Source organism: Heliangelus exortis, chromosome 2, assembly GCF_036169615.1.
Source record: "Heliangelus exortis chromosome 2, bHelExo1.hap1, whole genome shotgun sequence".
Taxonomy (NCBI): Eukaryota; Metazoa; Chordata; class Aves; order Apodiformes; family Trochilidae; genus Heliangelus; species Heliangelus exortis.
The window spans coordinates 57395228-57420594 of NC_092423.1; the positions used below are offsets into that span (position 1 = coordinate 57395228).

The following is a 25367-nucleotide window of genomic DNA, read 5'->3' on the forward strand; positions in this document are numbered from 1 at the left end:
GACAGTTAAGACAGTTAGCTGGTTTATTTGAAACTGTGAAATCAAGTCGAATAAATAAAATGCTTAACATCACTGGACACTATGTAGGAAAACTGTTGTAAGACTGACCTGCTCCCTTGATGGCCAAAGCATGGATGAACCCTGAAATTACTTCCTAGCTCCCCACTCCAAGCCACACTGTTGTTTCAAGGACAATGTTGAGCCATTTGTGTAAAGCTTTTCCCCATCTTCCCACTGCCAGACTCCTCCCAGCTTCTTACACATAGCCCTTCTTTGGGATGGACTGCAAACACAGTCTCATAAATGGTGTTTATATTGTTCAACACTGCTTTGAAATGATGAGGTTTTTCCAAATAGCAGATTCTCCCAGTTTAAGTTAACTGTATGTTACATATACATTAACATTCTTTGAAGTTATCAATATGAAAATATCAAGATTGTATTCAAAATAGAATTTCAAAGAGCTTATATAACCTTGGATGGACAGTCATCAAAGTCAGCTAAAAATGCCATGGCCTTTTAGAAACAGCACAAAAAAGCAACTCTGTATCTGCTTCAAAAACTACTGCATACAACAAAAGTATGCTTACTACTTAAAAAATACTACTAAGCTTGGGCATACCACCCTTTCCTTGTTAACACTGGAGCAAGTGCACTGACAGAAGAGCCTGCTCTTTTTAAGGCTGGGGAGAGGGGTATGAGGAGGAATTTTTTTAAAAAATGCATATTATAGCTTATTTATTATATACCAGGTCATTGATGATTACTGGAGGCAGTGTTTGACAAGCCAGATGAAACTAAGCGTACCCAGAAAGAAAGGATTGTACTAAACAAGGCCCCAGTGTAGTCACCAGTACTATAGTTTGTTCTTTAACACAAGTGAACCTTCCCAACAGCTTTTCTGCAACTGGAATGCTAATTCATATCAAACAAGACAGTCTGGTTTTGTTTTATGATTCTTATGCTCTCTATAGGACAATAAAAACCAAACACTACACAAGTATCACTGGTTCGGGTTCTCAATAGTTTAAATTCTTCAAACTAATCTGGTTTCAATTCATACAATTTCTGACTCAAAAGGACTTCAACCCACATATGTAATAAGCTGGGAAGGAGGTACTGCTCAGTTATTACTTCATGCAACAGTAATTTAAAATAAAAATCAGATTTTTCTCCAAACTTCAGTGCTCTTTGGATAGGGCTTCTACAGATAAGTAAGGTGAACAAATGTCATATACTCCATGTATCCAAGCAATCTGACACTCTCCAAAGCAGTTTTGGGTTTTGAAAAAGAAACCGAATGTCACTACCAAGCTTTGAATAGTAAGTGTTTAAAAAAACAAGTTTCAACACCAACAAAAATAGTAAATACTTCTGGTTAGCAAGATCTATTAACAGATATTAATACAACAATTTCAGGTCAGTTAATTAAAACACTTCAACAAGCACCCCCAAGCCCCTCAATCCCCACCATCTTAATACTAGTTAGATATTACAAGTCAACAGGCTTAACTGTCTGGCATGGCTATTTTGACTAAGAAAAAAAACCCAAAACATTGCCATGTCTTTTATTGCTACCAGTGCATAGGGAATTTGCAGGGGCAATGAATATAGATGTTTTTCACCTAGTTTACGTCAGTATTTTAACCAACATTATATACTTTATTGTTTAGAAAAGATGACAACATTGTAGAAAAATGAAATTATATTTCTTTTTAACAGGACAAACGTTTTACACGGTGGTATAAAAAGCATAATGGGAGCCTGGAGAGGTAGAAAGGGAAACAGAACAAAAAAAAAAAAAAAACCAAAACCAAAAACGAAAAACCAAACAAAAATGCTACTACAGAAAAAGTAAAAAGATGTGGAAGTCTGAAGACTTGAGCTTTTTCAAATACCCAACTATGTGTGCCTTTCATATTAAGAGTCACAGATGAATGAGACTTTTTGTACTACTGTATCCTTCAACAGGCCAGTCTGCAAGCTAAAACAAATAATACAATAAAGTGTTAAATTTATAACTATGCAACTATGGATTGCTTTTAGCTGTTACAAAAAGCTTGTTTACACATGTAAGGGTTCATCTTTTATATTCATACTGTGCTTAATATTTTTTAGTTCAGACATACTGAAACCCAACAGCACAGCTGGTTTGTGATTATTAATTGCCTTTAAGCATATATTCCTCCTTTTTCCAAAGAACGATGCAACATCAATTTTCCACATATATAGGAGTGAGGAAAGTAACTCTATCTCTTTTTTAGAAGGATATGGCCTCTCATGAAAGTAGTCTGTCAAAAACTGTTTTTGAGCCTCATATGAATTTTCATCGTACTGTTTAGGATCTACTGCTAGAATGCAAAGATCCTCACTAGAAGGAAGCTTCTTCATCTCAGTCCTACTATGAACCTTCTGTCGTTTGAAAGGCACTACCCCTGAATTTTCTGGAGTTAGAGCTATACTTAAGCTCAGAGGCTGCTGTTCCTTATTCCTTTGGTCTTCTGCAACATAGCAGGAATCGGACTGCTTTCTCTTCAGTATCAGAGAATCATGCTTTTCACCATTCACAAATAGCAGTTCTTTCTTCTCAGAACGCTCAAGCTGCATCTTCATGCTTGAGTTGCTATCTTTGGGAGCACTTCTACAACGGAGCAAATGCACAGCAATAGCTGTCAGAGTCATATTTCCAGTGTACACACCACAACAGTGGATGCACTTGAAAGCAGGCGACTTCAAAATTGTGTGTACAGTTGGCATGATGTGATGCCGCTCCTTCAAATGCATTTCATACGTATCTTTGCTAACAAATGTACCAAAGCAAAAAGGACAGGTTAACACTTTTTTGTTGCTTCTGTTGCTCACTTCTGCCGTCTGAGGTTTCACTTTGATGTAAACAGGGACAAGTGTCCTGGAATTTAATCCAGCAAGCACTGCCAAATGTACTTCTCTTTCACCCATGTCTTCTTTTGGTAACACTGTACTGAAATCGAAGTGTGGAAATACAAGGTCACCCTGAGCATCATTCCCTAGTTGAAATCCTCTGTTGCTATAATCTGCATGCAACTGCTTTTTCCCATTGTGTATCGTTTTGTTGTGCTCCACAAGGCTTTTTAAGTTATGGAAAGTAACTGTGCAAAACAAGCAAGCTAAGCCATGCATCAGGAGATGTTTCATAAGCTCTTCCTCACAGAGAAAACATTTACAAGAGAGACACCGGACAGTCTTTTTCGTCATCCACCTTAAAAAGGGTGCGCAAGCTGCAAGTTTGTCAGGTTCCAAGGTGTCCTCCATTTTTACTTCACCGTGTTTGTGGGCCACCTCCATGTGCACCTGGTAGACATTCGATGGGAAAAGTTCATTACAAACAGGGCAAGTCTTCCACTGCTTCGCCTGTCTTGTTTCAGGAGCTGGTGGGGAGGTTTGTAAAGATATATTCTGAGACGTTAAAACCATAGGAGGAGAGGGTGCACCAGCTGGTGACTGGGACAACTGGGTTACTGTCCCAGACTGCATTAGTTGAATGGGCACCTGTGGTGGGGCAACAGTTGCTACTCCACCGCCAGGAGGCACAGGCAAAGTAACCGAAACGGGGGCAAGGGTGTATGTAGGTATGCCATTAACCTGCTTCCCAGTTGGGATCAGCTGCCTAAGTATAGAACCTGCAGTTAGAAAAGTTGCATTTTGAGGAACCGCAGGCTGAACTGGCTGATTTACTGGGATAACTGCCGGGCCAACAGGCTGATTGAGCTGAAGAAATCCAGGCCTAACAGGGTGTCTGACACGAACAACCCCTGAGACAACAGGCTGGTTAAGCTGGAGAACCCCTGACGGAACTGTCTGGGCCACAGGAAGGACCCCAGGGCCAATAGGTCTATTCACATTCCCAAGTGATTGGTTGACAGAAAGAACTCCTGGTGCAACTGGTCGATTCACAGAGCTGACAGGCTGAGCAACAGGCAGCACTCCAGCTGCAACCTGACCATTCATAGCACCAATGGGTTGATTAATAGGAAAGAGCCCAGGCTGGTTAAGAGGAAGAACTGCGGGGGCCACGGTTTGATTTACAGTCCCAACAGAAGGAATAACACCAGCATTTACAGATTGATTAAGGGGGAGCCTATGGGAAACAATGACAGGCTGGGAAGGTGATGTCTGAATATTAACATTATTCTGACCTACAGGAAGCTTACTAGATACAAGAGTGACATGTGACGGGGCAACAACCGGAGCAGAAGTTGTATGTGGAATGCTACCCGAGGCACTTGGGACAGTCAGTGCTGTGACTGTGTTCTGAACTGCTTTTGGCTGCACCACACTCTGATTTTGATTATTTGGTGGAAATGCAAGCTGAATGCAAGCTGGAGCTGCAACAGAACCTGCTGGGCCAGTGGCAGGCCCTACAGATGGCGCAGCCACTGCAATGCCCAGTGGAGGCTTTGGATGCATTTGTTTCACAAGTCCTGGTTTCTTAATATGTTCTGAAATCACAGACCGAAGTTTATTCTCCAGGTCTCTGTGTATTTCAGCTGTCAAGACATGGTACATTAAAGAATCTTGGGTGTTTGCAGAAGCATTACATTTTTTACAGTAGTGCTCAACAGAATTCTCTTTACTTTCATCAGGTTTCTGGCCAAAATATGTACTTATTAGGTTTTGAAAATGGTTCATCAACACATGTTTCTTCATATTGTAATACAAAGTGTCTGTAAAGTGACATTTTAGGCATGTAAAGTTTATAATGTCACTCCTGAATTGTTTCATGCCATCCAAAATGCTGACTGTATAGTTCTGTATTCTTTTATTAGATGAATGAAACATCCGGATATGTTTTCCCACTATTTTGGGATCAGAAGCAAATGCACATTTTGGGCAAGAAACCACCAGCTCTTGGTCCATTTCATCCTCATGGTAACGATGCAAGTGATTCTTGAATGAAGTAAGTAATTTTGACGAGAACTTGCATAAGCTACAGCAGTACGGCTTTGTTCTGTATCTCTGTAAACAAAACAAAAACATCCACTTAGAAACTGCCAGTTCCTAAATCCCTGTTATCTGTTTGAAAGTAGGTCTGCACTTTCACCTGACAAGTATGCCTTCATAGTATCTTCTCAGTTTCAGAGATCTGTTTTTGAAAAGCAGATTTTAAGACGACATACTTAAAGGAAGAAACATTTGTGTCTATTCTGCTTCTTCATAATTTTTAAGAAGCCCCGAGTTTTTTCTACTCCAGCTCACAAGTAATTCTGAAGCCTGTTTTCAAAGATAAGAATCCCAGAACAAGCTAGGAAGAAATAGTGTGCCACCATACATAGGAAGTGAAGTCTAAAGAATTAGGAATAGCAGCCCTTTTAATATGCCACTGTTAAGGTTTTATTTAGTTCAGAGTCACCTCCTATCTACTGTAGAAAAAGGGGAAAGAGAAAGGGTTGGGAGGATAGTGTATTTAAATACCCTACCCTCCACTAGAAGATCTCCAAAAAAAAGCTGTATCCCAGCACAGCCACAAAAGACTAACTTTTTTTAACCTTCTTTTTGGAGCCAGATTAGTAACAGAAAGAAAAAAAAAATCCTTTTATGATAAAACAGCAATGATCTCTATATTATCTCAACATACTAGATGACCCATCACAATAATTTATTCAAGAAATTTCCTCTAGCACACTCATTATGGAGCATTAACATATTTCACAGAAAAATATCTTAACTATATAAAAACAAACCTATCTTCCACTAAGCAATAGTTTGCTTCCTCATTTACATGTCACTCAACACAATTACTTTTCATATCCATAAAAATATTATTTGCTCTTTCTGAAAAAAAGGTAGTCATGTTAACCATTTTTCCTATCAAATTCCTAGGAATTTAATCCTGGCTCTTGCCAAAAAACAGAATCAGTCAAGCAACATCTTGGTGACAGATCTGCACTCTCAAACACCTAGTGAAACTTGCCTGTTTCCTCAGATGAGTTTTTCACCTGACTTTGGTTCCTTATGGAACACCATCCAGAGAACAAGCAGCTCTACCACTGCAACATCCAGCCTGGCTACCTTACTCACACGTGTCACAGACAAACAAAAATCTGTGCCACTATTTTCCAGTCATTTCATATAGTGTTGAAGGTTTCGTCTGTTAGCAGTACTAGAAGAGTACCCTGATAACTAAAATCTAACCTCCACATTCAAAAGATTGGGTCAGATAAGACCACTGCCTAGCTAAGGCTGGTGAAGAACACACTGTGAAGGTATCAGTGAATTATCCTCTACTTACATTCTTTAGCTGTCTGGTCTCAGCTGCCAGTAATCAGCACCACAGCAAATCAGAATAAGCTTCAATCTTACATTCAGAGTACACTGAGGAAGGCCACTGACACAACTGAACTAATAAAGGACAGAGCATTATTAAAACCAGCACCTCACTAGCCTTACTTCTTCAAAAGTCCGGTGACAAAAAAAGGCAAGCACCTATTTTGATTGGCTGTCCAAGGTTTAGGAAAGCTTTTATTCTTTTATATACCAGGCCCACTCTTTACTCCCCAACAACCCGCACCCTATTTCTGCCTTGGGTCTTTCTGTTCCCATAAACTTACACTATAGTGTAACACACTCAGTATTTCTTTGATGTCAAGTCTGAACAATTGCTATATCAAGTGCAGTGAGAACACTCCACAATTAAGGGGTCCAAGTGCTGAATAAATTTTCTATTCCACAATAATGATGGGTTTTACTTATACATACAAGCATTGCAGTATACCACTAAGAAATCATCCCAGTACTTACATACTGTTAAAGTCATGCAGAAATAATGTTTCGTGTCTTTTTAATTCATTTATTTCTGGTGGAGGTAGAAGTATCATGTATAAGCAAAAAGTTCTTAACATCTAGCTCTATCAAACCAGGATGAATCCTGGAGTTCCACTACTTAGCTAAAAACAAAACAAAAACAAAACAAAAAACAAACAAAAAATCGGTTTCAGAAGGAAACACGTGGTAGTCTGCTACTTCGACGTTTTCTGTACAAAGCAGAGATCTCCCAGACACCTTAGAAAATTTTGTCAGCATGCTGTCCTTGCATACACACCTAAGCTGCTCTTTATGTTGACATGTGCTGCTATAATCTACTAATGGCATCTCAGTTTTATAGTTAATTTGACAAAGAATGCAAAGCCACAAAAAAATAAAGCATCTTGAAGATTGACCAACAGAACCCTAAGCTGTACCAACAATCCAGAAACGCTTTGTAGAACCCAAAAAAGAATTTGACACAAAACAGCTGATCTGATTAAATGTACACTGCACTCAGGTGGAGGCCTCTTTCAATAAGCTACATGGACTCCGATTTCTCAAGGAGAGACCCTCATTTGGGTAACCACCCTGATAAGCAGGGCCCTATTCTCACCAGAGCAGCCCCTCCTTTGGTGTCTATCCCGATAAGCTGAACACTCTCCTTGCAAGGGGAGCTCTGTCTGATGGGCACCCTGACAGGCAGGACACGGTCCTTGTTCCATAAGGGACAGGGGCAGGCAAGCTGTGCCCTGCAGAGGCAGAGTGACATCTTGTGTGTGCCCTGGGTAAAGCCACTGAAGAGGGTGCAAGCACAGAAATAAGGGTTATTGCTGTGTCATCCCATCTGGAGGGACCCAAGTGAACACCTGGCTGTGCAAGATATGCCAAAGCCCCCCCCTAAATGGTGGGGTCGGGTGTCATAAAAGATGCCAAATCCAAATGCTGGATGAGTGCCCACCATCCAAGGACCACAACTTCTTACTAAGATCAGCACTGGATCCAAGGGTGGTGATATCTATCTTTTCTTTATCTCGCCATCTGTTTCTAACGTTATCTCAGAGAGCAGACACATCAGGGTAACATAGTTGACAACTTTGTTTTACTACCTGTTGCTTTGTTCAGTTTCCTTAGTTGTCACCTGTTGCTTTAACACTTCCCTTAAGTTTTGCTAACTTGTAATCCATTCCTTTGAAAGTACCATCTTGCTAAATTCTGCTATTTGTAATCCATTGCTTTAAAAGTATAATTTCTAATTCTGCTAGCTGTAATCTGACATGCTTTATTTTATTATCTTACTCACTTTTAAGTAAAGCTGGGATTTTATACAAACCTCGTGGGTAATAATCTTACTCCTAGAGTACTGTGCAGAGAATTCCTGAACTTAATCTCACCAAATGGGTTGTTAAAAGATATTAGAGATGGAGGAGGATTGGGCCCAGCTGCTTCTAGGCTCCTCTCTGAAGGAGTTTAGAAAGCAAGAAGACCCAGTCCAAAACTCCCTGGGTTGACCCCTGTTCGGGGGTACTCCAATCTCACCCACCCTGTGGGACATATTTGGCATGGCTCCCACCTCTGGGGAGCAGCGCTCACTCTGTGAGACCTGAGAGTGCCACACCTGCCTTGTGGGGCGTGACATGCTCTTATTAGAGGCATTTAGGAAAACTTTCATAGTCCCACTCCAAAGAACATACCACAGAACGTAGTAACACTTTCTGTTGTGTAGTCTCACATTCCCCACAACCTAGAGACAAGCAGAAAGACACGATAGCCTCCAAAACTAAAAGTTCTTCAAGAATTATTAATGTCTCCCTGAAGGCTACTGGTAAAAACCATCAACTCATCCAAATAAACATCAACTCCAGCCTGCCACATTTCCAATGCAGCTCAAATACCTTAGTCTCCCCTTATGGCAACAACTTTGGAATAGAACATCCTACAGGACCAACTTCTTTTCTCCCAAAACCAGGCAGCATGGTGCCACAGTATGTAGGTGATACACATTAAAGAACCAAGGTTGTTTAAAGAAAATGGATAGGAAAAAGTTTAGTGCTCAAAAGAGATGCATAAGGAATAAAGAAGAAAGGTACAGGGGAGAAACCAAGCATCTTACAATTAAAAGGATTCATTTTCTTAACCTAAACTAAAGGCAGTTGTGACTGAAAGTAACCATAGTTATTTCTGAAGTCACACTTAAATGCTAGATGCAATCTGCCCCTATGAATCTAGTCAAACAAGTCACACTTGACTCTTCCATCCACAAATTCAGATGAACAGATGAACCTCCAGCCTTAAATGTGGGAACCCAAGTTCAGGAAAGGAAAAGTAGGAGACAAAGCAGACAAAGGTCCTGAAGGCTGGGAGGGTTCACAAACTACTGAATGGCGGTTTGGCAGAGACTTGAGTAGCTTTGTTTAGTCAGCCTTTGTTAAAAAATGGAACCATTGCACCCAGCTGCCTCAAAGATTCTAACAGGAGGTAGAATCCTCCTGCAAACCACACTATTCTAACTCCCTACCTTTGGATTCAGAATGAAAAGAGAAGACACTCCACTGTTTACATGCTGTTGACAAGCCTTCTTCACATGTCACCATTTGATCAGGAGGAACTAAAGGAGGGCTTTCAGACTCTGCGAGGGGCAGAATGCAAAGGGAGGGATCTATTCCCTCCCATTTCCTGACATACTCTATAAAAGATCAGAAAGCCAGCAGCTCCTTCCTCTTTTTCCTCTCACCTCCTGTTGGTCATGCTACTGTTTGTTCCTGCCAGCTTGACAGGTGCTATTGGGTGTGTATGTATATATATGTATATGGGGAATATATATATATTTGTATGTATTTGTGTTCTTTGTTACCTTACCCTTTATGTTATTGCCTTTCCCATATGTTAGTAACATCTGTATCCAATTGTTTTCAGTTTCCAACCTAAGGTCTCCAGTCTTTATTCCCCTTTTATCTTCCTTCCCCCCCCCCCTTTTTTTTGGGGGGGGGAGGGGGGGGGGAGGGGAGTGGTATGTGGGAAATAAGAGGAATTCTGTTCTGTCCTAGGTTTGTAGTCTGCCCACACTACTAAATCATGGCACTCATGGAAGCCATGAGAAGCCCTAAAACTCTCCAGCAAGACTAAGACTACCGCTTCTCTTATGGTATTCATGGGTTACCTTGGAAACTTGCATGAAGATATAATTATACATATAGTTTGGTTTGTTCACCTCAACCCTACCTTTCTTGTAGATTCTAGTTTCACAAAAGATTCCAGCTATACAGAACTAAAAGCTGCTTCACATATACAAATGTAACTGGAGTATGTTTTCCACTGCAACCCGATCTTGAGACACTAATGGTAATTTCAGATTAATCCACTCACATCTATCCAATCACAGTGAAACAAAAAGCATTTGGTATACAGAAGCATATTAGGACTACACATCAGATTAGGCTAAAAAGGCAGAACACTAGTGTGGCATCTTAACTATTGTGTTGTATGCTTAAGGTCAACAAACAGCATATATAGTCCTCATAACCAGTTGCATTACAGGGAATAACACAGAGGCAACAGATTATTCCCCTGACAAACAGTACTTTAAAACTTAGAAAAAACTTCATACTTAGAAAACAGATGTTAAAGCTAATTTTTTTACCATAAAAATGTGATTTTATTTTTCCAGGATTTCCAAAAGTGATAAAATTTGATGACTTCACATGCACATCTACCCAGAATTTCTAACACAAATATACGTACCTTCCTTTTGCCCACAGGCTCCCAAGGAGAGACATCACTCCATGAAGTGTTACAAAAGTGTTTTTCACCTGGGTCAAAAGTTTTAAGATTCTAAAAAAAAAAAAAAAACAAACAAAAACTGCTTTTACAGTCAGTTCTCAATACAAAGATAATCTCAGTACAAAGCAAGGAAAAAGAAAAAAGGAGAAGCCACACAGAGGATGAATTGGAAGCCCATAGAGTATTTGTATACACACCTCAAAGTTCAGTTCAAAGAAATTATTTTTGAACACTTATTTATTTTACATCAAACATTTGTTCATATGGGACTGCCTTGTAACAGTAGGAATTCCGAACACTTCACAGTTACTGAAAATAACACAGGAGTGAAAATATTTATACCAATTCCACTGCTTCTATCCAAGTTCACAAGGAAGAAAAACACATTTTCTCTCTTTATCTTGCTTCTCCTAAATCTGTAATATTTCACTATTTACTTCCATTTATTAACATACAAATACCGTTTTCTTTGCAATGGGTTTTAGTATTAAATCCTCATACCATTGCTGTGTTCTACAACTTGGAAAAACTAAGACACTCTTAGAAGCTTATTTCAAAGAGCTGCAGTATTTTTCCTCAAGCTGTAAAAGCAAACAGTATTATGACATCTGGAACAACTGTGTCAGTGTAAACAAATTTCCTCATAGTATTCTCCTAGTCAGTCCCATCACAGCAAGTTTACATTGCTCAAGCCAAAGCCAACTAGCTACTACTCTAAAAATCTTAAGTTGCTCTCCTATTTTCTCAGGCCCATAAACATCCAAACACAAACTTAATGGAAAAAAAAAAAAAAAAAACAACAAACAACCAGATTCCTTTTTGCTACTGTGTGGGGTCTGTGTGGCAGGGCTTTGGTAGCAGTGGAGGGAAGACAAAGGTAGCTCCCATGAGAAGGTGCTGGAAGCTCCCCCAGCACCAAAGATCTAGACCCACCTATGTCCAAGGCCAAGCCCCTTCAGTGATGCTGGATGCACCTCTGCAGTTAAAATACTCAAGAAAGGGAAAAAGAAACTCATGTCACAGAAATTCATGAAGGACTCTCTCATGACACTTGGACATTTTTGAAGACCCTAGGCTATCTTCAACACCACACTACAGTGCATTAGATGAAGACACTTGCCAGATTCTCTCAGATGTAAAAACAAAGCCTTCATCAGGCAGAAGCAAGGACAGGTAGCCTGGGAGGAATTTGTTCAAGAAGCCAGGGATCAGGCTAGGAAAGCTGAAGAACAGATAAAATTAAATCTGGCCAGGGACATTAAGGGTAACATGAAAAGTTTCTACAGGTACAGAGATGGTAAAAGTAAGATTAGGGAAAATTTTGGCCCTCTCCAGAAGGAAACAGGAGACCTGGTCACATGGCATATGGAGAAGGTCGAAGTACTCAATGCCTCTTTTTGCATCAGTCTTCCAACAGCAAGGGCTCTGGCCACACCACCCAAGTTGCAGAAGGCAAAGGCAAGGACTGAGGAAGGAAAACCCACCAACAGTAGACAATCAGGTCTGAGGCCATTTAAAGAACCTGAAAGTGCACAGGTCTGTGGGACCTGACAAGCTCCATCCACAGCTCATGAGGGACTGATGAACAAAGTTGAAAAGATACTGTGCAGCACATTTGAAAAAGTCATGTCAGTCTGGTAAAGTTCACACTAACTGGAAAGGGAAAACATAAGCCCCATTTTCAAAAAGGGAAAAAAGGGAAGAGCTGAACTACACACCAGTCTCACTTCTGTGTCCAGCAAGATCATGGAGCAGATCCTCCTGAAGGCTCTGCTAACACACATGGAACATGTGGAGGTGGTAAGTGGCAACCAACATGGCTTCACCAAGGACAAATCATGCTTGAAAAATTTGGTGGCTTTTTATGATGGGTTGACAGCACTGGGGGCTAAAGGGACATTCATTTAACTGGAGCAGTGCAAAACATTTGCAACTGTTCCACACAACATCCTGGTCTCTAAATTGTAAAAATCATGCAGTTTAATGGATGGACCACTTGTGAGATAAGGAATTGTCTGATAGTCACACTCAAAAGTGTGCCGTCAACAGCTTCACATCCAAGTGAAAACAGGAGTTCCTCAAAAGTCCGTACTGGGACCAGTGCTGTTTAACATCTTTGCCAGTGACATGGACAGGGGAACGGAGTGCACTGGCCATCCTTGGAGTTGGACCTGCCTTAACAGACCTGAGGTGGGAACTGCATGAAGTTCAACAAAGCCAAGTGCAAGGTCCTGTGCCTGGGCTGGGGCAGTCGAGCACAATTACAGGTTGAGAAGAGAATGGACTGAGAACAGCCCTGAGGAAAAGGACTTGGGAGTGCTGGTTGATGAGAAGCTCAACATGAGCCAGCATTCTGGCCTGCATCAAAAGCATGGTCAGCAGGTCAAGGGAGGTGTTTCTCCCCCTCTACTCTGCTCTCCTGAGACCCCACCCAGAGTACTGTGGCCACTCCTGGAACCACCAACACAAGGGCAGGAAGCTGCTGAAGCAGGTGAAGAAGAAGGTTTCACAAATGATCAGAGGGCTGGAACACCTTCCCTATGAATACAAGCCGAGAGAGCTAGGATTACTTAGTCTGGAGAAGAGAAATATCCAGGGAGAATTAATAGCAGCCTTCCAGTACTTGAAGGGGGCCCACAAGACAGCTAAGGAAGGGCATTTTACAAGGGTTTGTAGCAACAGGATATGGAGAAACAGCATTAAAACTGGAAAAACGTAGATTTGAGTTTGACATTAGGAAGAAATTTTTTAGTGTGAGGGTGGTGAGACACAGGAACAAGTTGCCCAGGGAGGTTGTGGGTGCCCTGTCCCTGGGAGCATGAAAGGCCAGGCTGACTGGGTTTGAGCAACCTGGTCTAGCAAGAGGTGTGCCTGCTCATGCAGGGGAGTTGTCACTAGATGATCTTTAAGGTCCCTTCCAACCAAAAGCATTTTATGATTTTATGAAATACAGACTACAAATACAGGTTTAACCCACAGCAACTCCTCACATCCTCCTTTCCTTTCACAAACCTCTATTTATTCAAAATTCTGCAAGATGCTTACAGAGGGCAAGATGTTTCCACTTCTGAACCAAACCTCACTGGAACAGAAGTAAAAAAAAAAAAAAAATTTAGATTATCATCAAGAGAATTGAAATTCATAAATCTTAGTTTGTGGCCAAAAAACTAATACAGCATTTATGTGAAATTTACAGGCAACACAGGCTATTCTGAGCAACAAAAAAAAAAACAAAAAAAAACCAACAAAGCCTCTAGCAGTCAAACAAATACACAATCCCACTTAATACAGGCTCTGTCTGCATTAGGCTCTTGTCCACACTGTGCAAATGTGAGCATCCCTTTGGGTATACAATTACAATGAGCCAGGTCAACCCAGTGACAATTTGATTTAAATTAAATTATTCAAGATTTAGAAAAATATAGCTAAGTCTGAAAAAGCTAGAAAGCTTATTGCAATCTGCAAGTTTCCCTAAGGAGAATCCTGAAGAGCTCAAGGCAACAATAAAAAAAAAAATCTTCCATTCCAAGATCAACATACAGGCACTGTAAGAGTCACCTGTTTGCCCTTCAGCCTAACCTTCTTAAAAAAAAAAAAAAAAAAAAAAAAAACTTAGAAAGAACCCTTACAGCTAGTAAGAGGAATCCCACAGCCTTAGAGAACACCATTCTTTTCTTACAGGTGTTTGACAGATAAAACAGACTCAAGGTTAACTAATAATTCTTCAGACAAACACACTGGAGTGAATCAGACACTGTTCAAAACATTTTCTTGAAGTTTATGGCCTACCCCAAAAATGTTCTCCTTTTGGTTTGAGTACTCTCCTCCAGGAGAAGTTCCAAGACTTGAGCACCAAATTCCCACAAGCCACTTGTTTGTGACAGTAAGTCTAGATAATTTTGCTGGAGAAATATTCACCAATAGCTGCTCTTATCACAATTAGTGCTGCAAACAGCTATTCTGAACTTTTGCTTTAAACAGTTCATGTGCCAGAAGCAAGCTCTGATGGGCTAATCTGTTATTCCCCTCCCCCATTTCTCACATCAAGGAGGGAAGGAAAACTGTAGAAGGGAAAGGTAATTTTTCCAGATTAACTGGAAAAAACAAATTGAAGTTATCAACTTGGTTTAGGGAAAGTTAGTTGCAAAAAAACTAAAATGGTATATTTTCAGCCCACACTTCAGAGCTTTTTCTAGAACAGAAACATCCACTGTGTCCCTCTAACCATTTATTAGAAATAAAATAAAAACGAACACACATCCCCAACAATAAAACACTAAGAATGGATATTTGTAGACAAATACACTTTTCCCTAAGTTCTCACAACATTTAGATACACCATGCTTCAACTGCAATAACCCAGAATATTCCAGAATTACTTATGCATGCAGATCTAAGCATTTCTTTTCACAATTATCCACTTGCAGTGGATAAACTTCAGTGGATAAACACTTCAGAAAAAAAAAAAAACCAAAGTAAAACAACACCACCACAAAACACACAATAGGACCCCCAGAGATAGTGAACTCACCTTAGTACCATCATATGGAATTATTCCAAATGCCTGACTACAGTCAACGTGAAGTCACAAACATACTGAACAGTCAAACACAGATCCAGCTGCCAAAAATACACTTACCTCTTTAGCCACTGAGTTGTATTACTGTGTTTGCAATTTTTCTGGTATTCATCAAATGGTTGGGGTTGGAAGGGACCTTTTAATTCCAAACCACCCACCATGGGCATGGACACCTTTCACCACACTTTCACTACTGTCCAAAGGCCCATCCAACCTGGCCTTGAACACCTGAAGGGAGAGGGCCTCCTCAACTCCTCTCTTGACACCTATTCCAATGTCCATATTTTTCCATGCACTAAAACACTAAATTCCAGCCCTGGCATATGAGCAGTCAGCCAAGAGTAATTCTTCAAGCAAAGACACCACCATCGAGATCTACAGCAGCAGAATATCATACAAACACTCAAAAGTGCAATATTTTTCCAGGGTTTACATTTCAGATTAGTTAATGTTACTTCAAATGCTTTACCTTCAACAATTCCCTGCAGCTGTCAAGCCCAAGATCCACAAGAATGCCCTTCACCTTTTTTCGAGCCTTCCTGATATTATCAAGATTTTGAACAGGAATTTGAAACATTTTGCACTTTTCCTGAAAAAGTAAAAAAAAAAAAAATTAAAAAATGGAATACTTGAAGACAGACACTTGGATTTAGCACTACTAAAACACAGACTGAAGGCTGAAAATTATATTCTTACATATGAAACGCCAAAAGCCTTAAGTCAAAGAACTGGTCTCATTACTATTTTGCAGTACATCATTTGCTTCCTCTTAATGGAAAAAGGATCTGATTTGAGGAGGAAGGGGGGGGGAGAAGGAGGGTGGACAGAAATCTTTGCATTTTTTCTCTCCTATCTAAAAAAAATTATATGGCAACTACACTATGTTTTGTGGCTTCTTTGTAAAAGCAAAAGACAGCAGAATTTTACTAACCCCTATTCAGAAAATTAGTGTCATCTCATTTAGGAAGGAGGAATTCAATACCTTTCACCTTGAATGTCAGCACCAAGATGAGAAGCCTCTTTGATAATCTGGTTTGTTGTCATGTGTGTACACACTTAAAATATGATTGCTAGTAAAATCTAAATTGCCTACAGAAGTTTCTGCTGCTATAAACTGACATGAGCACAGGCATAAGACATGCTACGACAATATTAATGCAGCAGAAATGTAATTAGTGTATGGAATTGATAGCTAAATAGGCTGAAGTGGACAATGTTTTCTGAACACACACCCATTTATAGGTCTCCTCACCTGAAGTATACATAGCTCTACCACTTTCCCCTGTTCCAGAAAGTGGATTTCTGTTCTACCCTGCTCCCTCCAGCAAGCTACAATAGCTGCAGACCACCAAATGGAGGACAATAACAAGTAAATCAAGATTACAGAAAGGCAGATTAACTGCTGCATGTCAGTTATTCAAAGGGTTGCTGTGCAGCATGCTTGCCCATCTGTCTAGAACATACCACCAGGGAGGGTCTAGCACTTCCCCACAGGGAGGCTTTTACCACTCCACATGCTGCCAGGCTACAGATGCCTCAGTAGTTTATCTGAAGGTCCCAGTAAGTATCCCATTGGACTCAGCTTAATAAGTATGTACATTTATCACCTCCACCCTAGATAACAGCAAAACGTAATTCAGACTGAGATTTAACAAACTTAAATGCCTACAGAGTGCAACAGAACTACCCTGCACTGAAAAATGTCACTGGGAGGTTCACAGGCTATTTCTTTGTTCTTAAATAGCTAGAATTTAAAAGATCTCAGTCCTTACTGATAAACAATTCCTCCAGGCAGTACAAGTTCTATCAAGAAGAACAAGAAAAAAAATTAAAATCCCCTAACAGTACTTCAGCCTTGCTGGTACCCAATGTCTCAACCTGAAATCCTTGCCTTGAAAAGCCAGAATTTCATGTAAACAGGTGCAAAACCTCCTCCCACATCAGCCAGAAGTCACAAGCTAAGAATTACCAATAGCGAACCTCATCCCCCCCAAAAAACATTCTATTATGTATGTCATAACCCAAAAAACAAGCCCAGACTTTAATTCATGTACAAAACATAAAATTGCCTTTTTTCTTTTTTTTTCTAATTAAAATTCAAACAACTCACATGCTATTCTCCTCTTCTTTTTCCCCCAAAGGAAAGGCGTGGAGAGAGAAATGGAGAGGAAGCCCCATTTGACAGCTGCTAGTCTTGTTCTCTAGTGTTTTTTATCAGTAAGACGTGTAGAAGGCATTCTGATACCATTGGAGTGGATGTGGAACAGGAACCTATACAGAGTGGAATAAATCAGTAAAAATATGCAGAGAGTGCTTGAAAGGAAACAGAAAAGGCCCCTAAGCCCAAGTTTCCAATACAAGGTGCCAAAAAGAAGTATTTGAACTCAAATATGCAGTATCCTTTTAACTTTTCTTTATATCATTTTCATTTACTTCTGAATGTGGGATTAAGGAATTAATTTTCAGTCACCAACTCAAAATATGCTTATGAATTTTATTCAAGGTCAAATTGAAAATTTTTCTGTAAATGTAATTGTAATAGTGCTTTCAAAAAGAAAAACAATGTAGAAAAAGAGAAGGTAAAAAAAAATAATTAAAAGTTTTCCACCATTCTGCTTGAAAACTCTCATAATCAAGCCAGATTAACTCTAGCTCTAAACAAGCCAGAGTCATAGAATCATAGATTGGCTTAGGTTGGAAGGGTCTTTAGATACAATGTACTCCAACCTCCCTTCCCTGAGCAGGGACACCTATCATTTGGACAAGGTAATTAGTCTGGAACCCTATAAAAATCGATGCAGTAAAATTAAGATGAAAAATCAAGACACAAAATCCTCTTTTGACAGTGAAGTCAACCAGCAATTTGTATATTCTCTGAGAAAACTCAGTTATCACCAGTGGACCATGGGATTGTTGCACATAACCTTCTATCAACAAGGGACTGATTATAAAGTTAACAGGATGTCTCCATGATCTGATTAGTCAGGAGATATGTCTTCACTGTAAGCAGTTCCTCCATCTGAGTCCCTTAACTGATAAATGGATGATACTAAAGAAGATCAAGTGGACATTTCTTGAGATATGTCTGTCTCAAAAAAAGAAGAAATATTACTCTACAAAGGTGGTGCAGCATTTCACATCCCCATATCTCAAGTAACCTTTCTAACTACACATTGCTTATTTTCAAGTAGTTAGTCTTTAATCCAAAAATGGCTTCTTCTGTATGACATGCAAGGTTACTAGGTTACTCAGCCAGTCTTTAAACAAACTGCTCGGGAGCAAAACACTAAGTTACACACCTAACAATCTCAGCATCCAGGGACCAGAAATGCCCCTTCACGCAGGTCACAAAATTTCAACCTTTTAAGCTTATTCCTACATGCCTTCAGTTTAGCCTCCTAAATACAGTACAGTTTATTATCCATGTATGTTGGGTTTGTGTGAAGGGGCTTTGGTAGTGGGGAAAGGACTCCAGGGGTTACTCCTGTGAGAAGCTGCTAGAAGCTCACCCAGCTCCAAGCCTGGCCTATCTCTGGCCAAGCCCATTAGAGACAGTCAATGAGTCTGCAGTAACATCTTTTAGAAGGGGAAAAGATACTGCTAGAAGACCTGCAGCAGAGAGAGGAGTGGGATGTGAGAGAAACATTTATGCAGACTGGCACAGAGACTCCTTGCAGCCCAAAGTAGGCCACGAAGAACCACAGTGGAGCAGATACAGATCTGCAGCCTGTGGAAGACATTACACTGGAGCAGGTGGCTGTGCCCAAAGAAAGCCCTGACTCTGAAGAAAGCCCATACTTCAGAAGTGAATTTGAGCCCAGGAAGAAGGAAGGGCAGTCGGAAGGTCTCCTTATCCTACTCATATTTGACTGGTAACAAATTAATTGACCCCCGGCCCCAAGTTGAGTCTGTTTTGCATTGGTGAATCAACCCTCCCAGTCCTCATTATCTTTTCTCCTCCCCACCTCACCAGGGGAAAGGACTGAGTGTATAGCTAATTGTTGCTTAGCTGCTGGCTGAGTTTAAACCATGACACCATACTCTTTTACTACTAACTTATTTTTCTTTATTTTGGACATTCTTTAAACCTTAGCTTGCACTTCGTTTCCATGCACAACAACAATCTACAACTACTTTGTTGATACTCATTCCATTCTAAAGCATCAAATTCAATGTGAAATCACAACAGTAAAATTAAACCCAAGTTACTCTACCCCATGAGTCCTGATCCTTTTACTGCACTGGCTACCTAAGAGACAAATTTATTTTAAACTATTTCTGATTTAGTTTCCACAAAACTGATAATCCATTGCATTTTTACAGACAGTACCCTTTCATTAACAAAACCAAGGCAAGTTAACAGCAAAATAAAAGAATCACTGTAGCAGCTGATGTCCCAAACTCAGTTCTCAAAAGGTCATTCAGCCCTCGCTCAGGCATTTTGTCCATCCACCTATTCCTGCACACACAGTTCATTTAGACACCACCTCCATAATAATAGGGAAATCTGTAATTTTATGCAACACAAACAGTTCCCTTCAATATTTATAATCATACATTAAAATATCCAACTACATTCTACTTTTCAGCAAAATCAAAAATGCCAGCAAAATCAACCCATGCCTTCCAGAAGTGCTGTAATATTTTAATATCAAACTAAACAACAAGGTCTGGACATTATCTTACTTACCAAAGACAAATATTACTAGCTTACCAAGTAACTATGTCTCACTGCAATTTTTCTCTGCATTACAAAAAAACCAACCAAACAAACAAACAAAAAAACCCTAACAGTTCGCCTCTCCAAAGTGAGGAGTCACCAAAAATCAGGAAGTTCCTATTTGCCTTTCTTCTACTCTCCTACTTGGAACAATAGTCATTCACCTTGAAGAGACTTCAAAAGGACATCCCAGTTCAGCCTCCCATTCAAAGCAGATTCAACAATGAATTGCAACCACAGCACTTTGTGGCTTGGCTTGGCCAGTCAGGTCTTGAAAACCTCCATATACAGAGGTCTGACAGTCTCTCTGGACAAAATTCTTCCAGTGATGGACTGTGGTCACAGTGAAAGGTTCTTTTCCTTACACCAAGTAAGCACCATTTCAGTTTCTGTTCCTAAGATAGACATATGCAATCAAATAAAATACAAAGCTGATACAGAGCTAGAGCAAGGAAGATGCATAAATGCACCTTCCACATGCAAATACACCCAGCAAAATCCAGCAGTAAGCTAGGTAATCAGAGATTTCATGAAACAGACAGCTAAAGAGAAGCCTATCAGAAGATCCAGAGAAAAAGGTTGCAATGACACCAGACAATCTACACAGAAACCAGATCTCTAGATGGGTTCCTCAGAAGCTGGCCTTCACTAAGTCACCTGCTTATAAAAAGGGGAAGCTATAAAAGGCTTATGGAATTTTGTCCTTTCATATTATCTTTTTGGAAATTCATTGACTCTTAGATTTTTAACTGCTAATCTAGTGAACTGTTATTTGTAACTGTGGGACATATTTTTATAAAGGCTTTCAGGTCTTGAGTTATTTAGGTGGAAAGTATTTTTAAATGTTTGTTTACCAATTTAAATTTCAGCATTTATCAGATTTGACAAGCATCAGTAAAGAATTCTTAATCTTAGTTTCAGTAAACTCATAAGAAGTTGATAATTCAATCTTAGTCGATTTTTTTTGATTTATTGAGAAAACAATACTAACTGCTTCATTCCTGAAAATGAAAGCATGTGATATAATAATTCTCCAAATCTAAAAAACAAGAACAATGGATGGCAAAGAAAATGGCTAGGAAGAGAAGCATGCTGTAAAACTGCCTAAAGAATGTTAAGTTCAGCTTGGCCATGCTAAAGTTTACCTCAGCAATCTTGGCTTATGATAATCCTATAAACCCTCCAAGAAGTCCTATCTAAATATCCATTCAACCAGGTACTAAACAAACAGTTCCATTCCCTGGACTCTTATCTGTGCCTTTTGAGAGAGATTTAACTTGGATTTAAGAGTAGTGTCATCGCCAAAGGCTATCCAGCCTCTCTGGACAAAATTCTTCCAGTGATGAACTGTGGTCACAGTGTAAGGTTCTTTTCCCTACACCAAGTCAGCACCATTTCAGTTTCTGTTCCTAAGATAGACATATGCAATCAAATAAAATACAAAGCTGATACAGAGCTAGAGCTGATAGAGAGCTAGAGCTGATAGAGAGCTAGAGCTATCCAGCCTTTGGAAGGGAAGAAATGCATGTAGCTTCTTATCAATACCTCTAGGTGTTCCAACAGCTTTGAAAGATTAGATTCTTGGAAAGAAAAACAGTCAAAGTATTTGAATGGATACTATTTTTATTTTATTTCTTGTAATCTAAAAATTTAAATGACTACAGAAAAAATAGATTTAACAAAATTTACTGAGTTGCTCTGGTCAGCAAAATAATACTACCTTATTTAAATTCCAGTTTATATCCAAGTGCAACTTGATGGAAATCCTAGGTAAAGAAATTAAACCTTTGTGTCCAACCAAATCAGAAACCTTTAGGGGCCTCAAATTATAAATCTCCGGTAGTCACAATAATTTTGATTCTTTCTTGGCTATAAATCATATGCCCAGTAAAACAATCATCTAATACAAGGCAAAGATGGCCATCATTCAATAGTTCCTAACATAATAAAAAGCATTAAGGTATACAATTACCTATATAAAGAGAGAGCACATCAACCTGTATCTTACCTAAGGCCAAATAAAACAAATGTAGATCACTAACTTCACCTACTGTGGCTTAAATGACTGCTTCATTAAAATAAAATCAAGTTTGTTATCCAAAACTAGTCAGAGGAGACTACGGTCATTCTAACTCCTGGAGCCCTCCTAGAGCACTCACACAGAGCTTTACTCCCTTGAGGATGAGCATTAGCCAAAAACTGCACTCAGAAGAACCCAAGCTCATTCTAGATGATTTGAGCATCTGGAGCCTATTCAATGGCTACAGGAGCCTATTCAAATTCTACAGAACTCATCAGTGCAATGCATTTGTGAGTAGAAAGCCACACATAAAGCCCTGCTACTTCAGAAGGGGTATAACTGCATTTGTATAGCCCTAGTCAATCTGGTATGACTTGGACATTTTACATGGGAGCACAGAACAGTCAACAGCACAGATAAGCCACAATCCAAATAATTCAGCAAGGAAACACACCTTAAAAAACAAGGCCATGCTACAAGTTTCAGTGGAAGGACTGAAGTGTGTAAAAACAAGCCAGCTCTCCCAAGTGCTCAACAAGACTTACCCAAATCAAAGAGTTCCCAATATTAAAACATAAGGCATTATATTAACTGTGTATGCTCTTCATTGTGCCTGAGGATTTACTATAAATTCAAGATGGCAGAGGTAGTTGTTTGCTTTTAACAAAACAACTATTAATTATTAATGAACTATTAGAATTACAGGTCTTATTGCAACTAATAATAAAGCATCCTCATTAGACACACAGTTTGTCTAAATAGTGCTATAAGAATCTTTTCTTTGTTCTGAATTAAATTAAGTTTATTAAAAAGAGCACTGAGTTTTCTGGAATATAGCGTGAACTGCAGAACTCAAGAGTGAGTCTTTAAGTATTGTTTTAAGAGTGTTTAAAACGTTTAGGGGTTCAAACATGTATTTTAATGATAAAAAACTATAAAGGAACACAACTAATTCACCCCCAATAGTTTACCTGTGAGGGCTTATCAGGTGAAAGGGAGTTGTTCATAATTTTGACAGAACAGAATTGTTGCAGCAAAAGCCAAATACATACCTTTTATTCTACTTACAGATTAACAGAAAATTAACTTCTCACTACCTGTTAACATCTACAATACAATCATATTTAAATAGATTTAACGACTTGCATTGTATGGGCTGTCTCCTTACATTATTCATCAACTTTTTCATTTCTTAAAAAATTTACTAACTGAAGTACCACAAGAAAGTTTCATGTAAACTTTGCATTTCATTAACATTCTAGTTCTGAGGTAACCCGAATCTGTCATCCACAGACTCTAAGATAGTCTGTTAAACTGGTTTCTTAGATACTCTACCATTTAGGTACTGACAGACATCAGGGAAAAAAGCTGTCCAAAACAGCTACTTCATTAGCAGCAGGCATAAAGCAGTCAGTCCCTCCCGAGTTCAAGTGCCTCATTAGGCTAATTTCTTCTTCCGATCACGGGCAGGCCAAGAAGCGCCTCCAGCGAAGCCAACGCGGGCAACTCTGAGGAGATCACGACGGACACCGGTGCGGTGTGGCTAAGCTGGCCACGGCGGGAGCGCCCCGCAAGACGCTGCAAGCCACAACCCCGGCGTCAAGCAGGGACCCCGCATCCCGCCTCACCCGCACCCCGTTAGTCGGCTGGCTCTCCAGAAACCGCCAACGAGCACCGGCACTGCCCGGAAACACTCACGGGCCGGCAGGTGATGGCAGGGGAGCTGACAGCCCCAGGGACGACACCGTCGGGCCTGACAGAAGCCGCCCCCGCCCGGGCCTCCTGAAGCGGTCCGTCTACAGCGGGACTTCACCATAAACAGCTCCGGGTACTTCCAGGGCTGGGAGACTCGCCCAACTCCACCGCTGCGAAGGGGCAATACCCCCTCGGCAGCGATTCGGCCCCACACGGGCCGTGGCACGGCTCGGTGCCAGGACCCTACCCGCCCGTCCCCCGGCGAAGACGATCAGCCGGTGACGACGCGGGGTCTGGGCTTCCCAGCGCTCCACCACGACGATGCGAAAGGCGCGCTAAGTCGCCGAGGCACGCCGAATCGGGCGTTTCACAGCAGCCGGCGGACCGACTGGAACACGGAGCTACAGCGTCTCAGCTTGCGGAGCCCGCCCTTCCCGCCCCGCGCACCTCCGCCTCCCCGCGCCCGTCGGGGCGGGCCGCCTGCGGTTCCATCCTACTGCACCTACCCCAGTTGGGCTGCAGGGGGAGCCCGCCGGCGCTCCGCCGCCTCGCCTCGCCGCCCCTGCCGTAGCCGCAGCCGCCGACCTGGCCGCGGGCTCAGGCCGTAGCCTCCGCCTCCCTTTCCTCACAGCGCCGGCCCCGCCGCGCCGCCTCGGCCACCGCGCCCTCTCGAGCCACCCCGTGCCCGCCTACCCTGCCCCGTGGCTCCTCCTCCGCCTGCCGCCGCGCTCACTCCGCGCCCCACGAGGGCGGCAGCGGCGGCAACAGCGGCAACGACATCGCCTGAGCCCGGGACCGACCTCGGCTCAGACCCCGCGCGCAGCGCCCGCCGCCGCCCGCTCCTCATCCAGAGCCAGAAAGAGAAAATGGCGCTCGATTTATCCCAGGAAGTGACGTCGAAGCTCATTTGCATGCCAGGCAGGCAGCCAATGGGAAAATACATAGGCCTGTGCTCCCATTGGCTCCTCGCGGGTGATGGGCGGGGCTGGGGGCGGGGCCTCACGTGGTGGTGGGGCCCTGGGGCTCACCTGCCCTCCACCTGTGCCCTCCATGGGGGGCTCTCGCGAGAGCTGGGGTTATGACGTCATAGTGGAGGAGGAGGAGCCTGCCAATCGCTTTCATCACGTCACCTCCGCCTGTGACCACCCAGCAGGGATGGCCTCATTTCCATGGAATGTTGGGTGAAGCTCTACTGGCATCCATCTGGAAGCTCTAAGCCCCTCCTACCTCCACCAGCCAACAGGGTGAGGGAGGCCCCGCAGCCATGTTTCCCATTGGAGGAGGCCTTACCTGCCACCTCAGCCCATGGCCTCGTGTCCCTGGCTGGGCTGGGCTAGGCATAGCATGGCATGGCATGGCATGGCATGGCATGGCATGGCATGGCATGGCGCGGCATGGCACGGCACGGCACAGCTCAGCACTACAGAAGACTAAGGCTCCCTGGCAAGGATTCATGGGAGCGGTGGTGTGGGTCCTGGGCAGAGGAGCCCCACTAGACACCCTTCCAGTGACATGGTCAGGGAGCATGGTCAGGGGGTGGTATCATGACCGTGGCACTGGAAGACACGACAGACTGATGAAACATGCAATTCTGTAGGTCAGCTCTTCCAGTTGTGTCTGCCAGATGTCGCCATGTCAAGCAGCAAACACTCCTACCATGATGGCAGATGGTTTCTAATAAGCACAAGGTGTGAACGGTATTGACCTGTGCTGGCGGGTAACAGCCTTACCACAAGGACCAAGACAACTGGTGACATCATTGTTGCGGGTGAATCTTCACCGCTGAGGTGCCC

The 25367-nt window shown here is 41.6% G+C and overlaps 1 protein-coding gene across 3 annotated transcripts; it reads right to left on the reverse strand.

The window, feature by feature from the left end:
• ADNP2 (ADNP homeobox 2) lies at positions 1-24490 on the reverse strand. 3 transcript variants are annotated; one of them, XM_071736267.1, is made up of 5 exons: positions 24375-24490; positions 17250-17410; positions 15609-15728; positions 10522-10611; positions 1-4995 (listed from the first exon to the last, which is right to left on the reverse strand). In XM_071736267.1, the coding sequence occupies exons 3-5, from the start codon at positions 15714-15716 to the stop codon at positions 2065-2067; spliced, it is 3129 nt and encodes a 1042-aa protein (XP_071592368.1). In that variant the 5' UTR covers positions 15717-15728; positions 17250-17410; positions 24375-24490; the 3' UTR covers positions 1-2064. The 3 variants fall into 3 exon arrangements, with proteins under 3 accessions (XP_071592368.1, XP_071592366.1, XP_071592367.1); XM_071736265.1 differs by having other exon boundaries at positions 24268-24473; XM_071736266.1 differs by having other exon boundaries at positions 24081-24473.
• Positions 24491-25367: the final 877 nt, after the last annotated feature.

Excerpts from the sequence above, each read along its gene's own strand:
- ADNP2 (XM_071736267.1), bottom strand. The coding sequence starts at position 15,716 with ATGTTTCAAATTCCTGTTCAAAATCTTGATAATATCAGGAAGGCTCGA. Across the intron at positions 10,612-15,608 it reads GCTGCAGGGAATTGTTGAAG|AATCTTAAAACTTTTGACCC; the intron begins GTAAAGCATTTG and ends TTTTTTTTTTAG. Across the intron at positions 4,996-10,521 it reads AGCCTGTGGGCAAAAGGAAG|AGATACAGAACAAAGCCGTA; the intron begins GTACGTATATTT and ends TTTTGTTTACAG.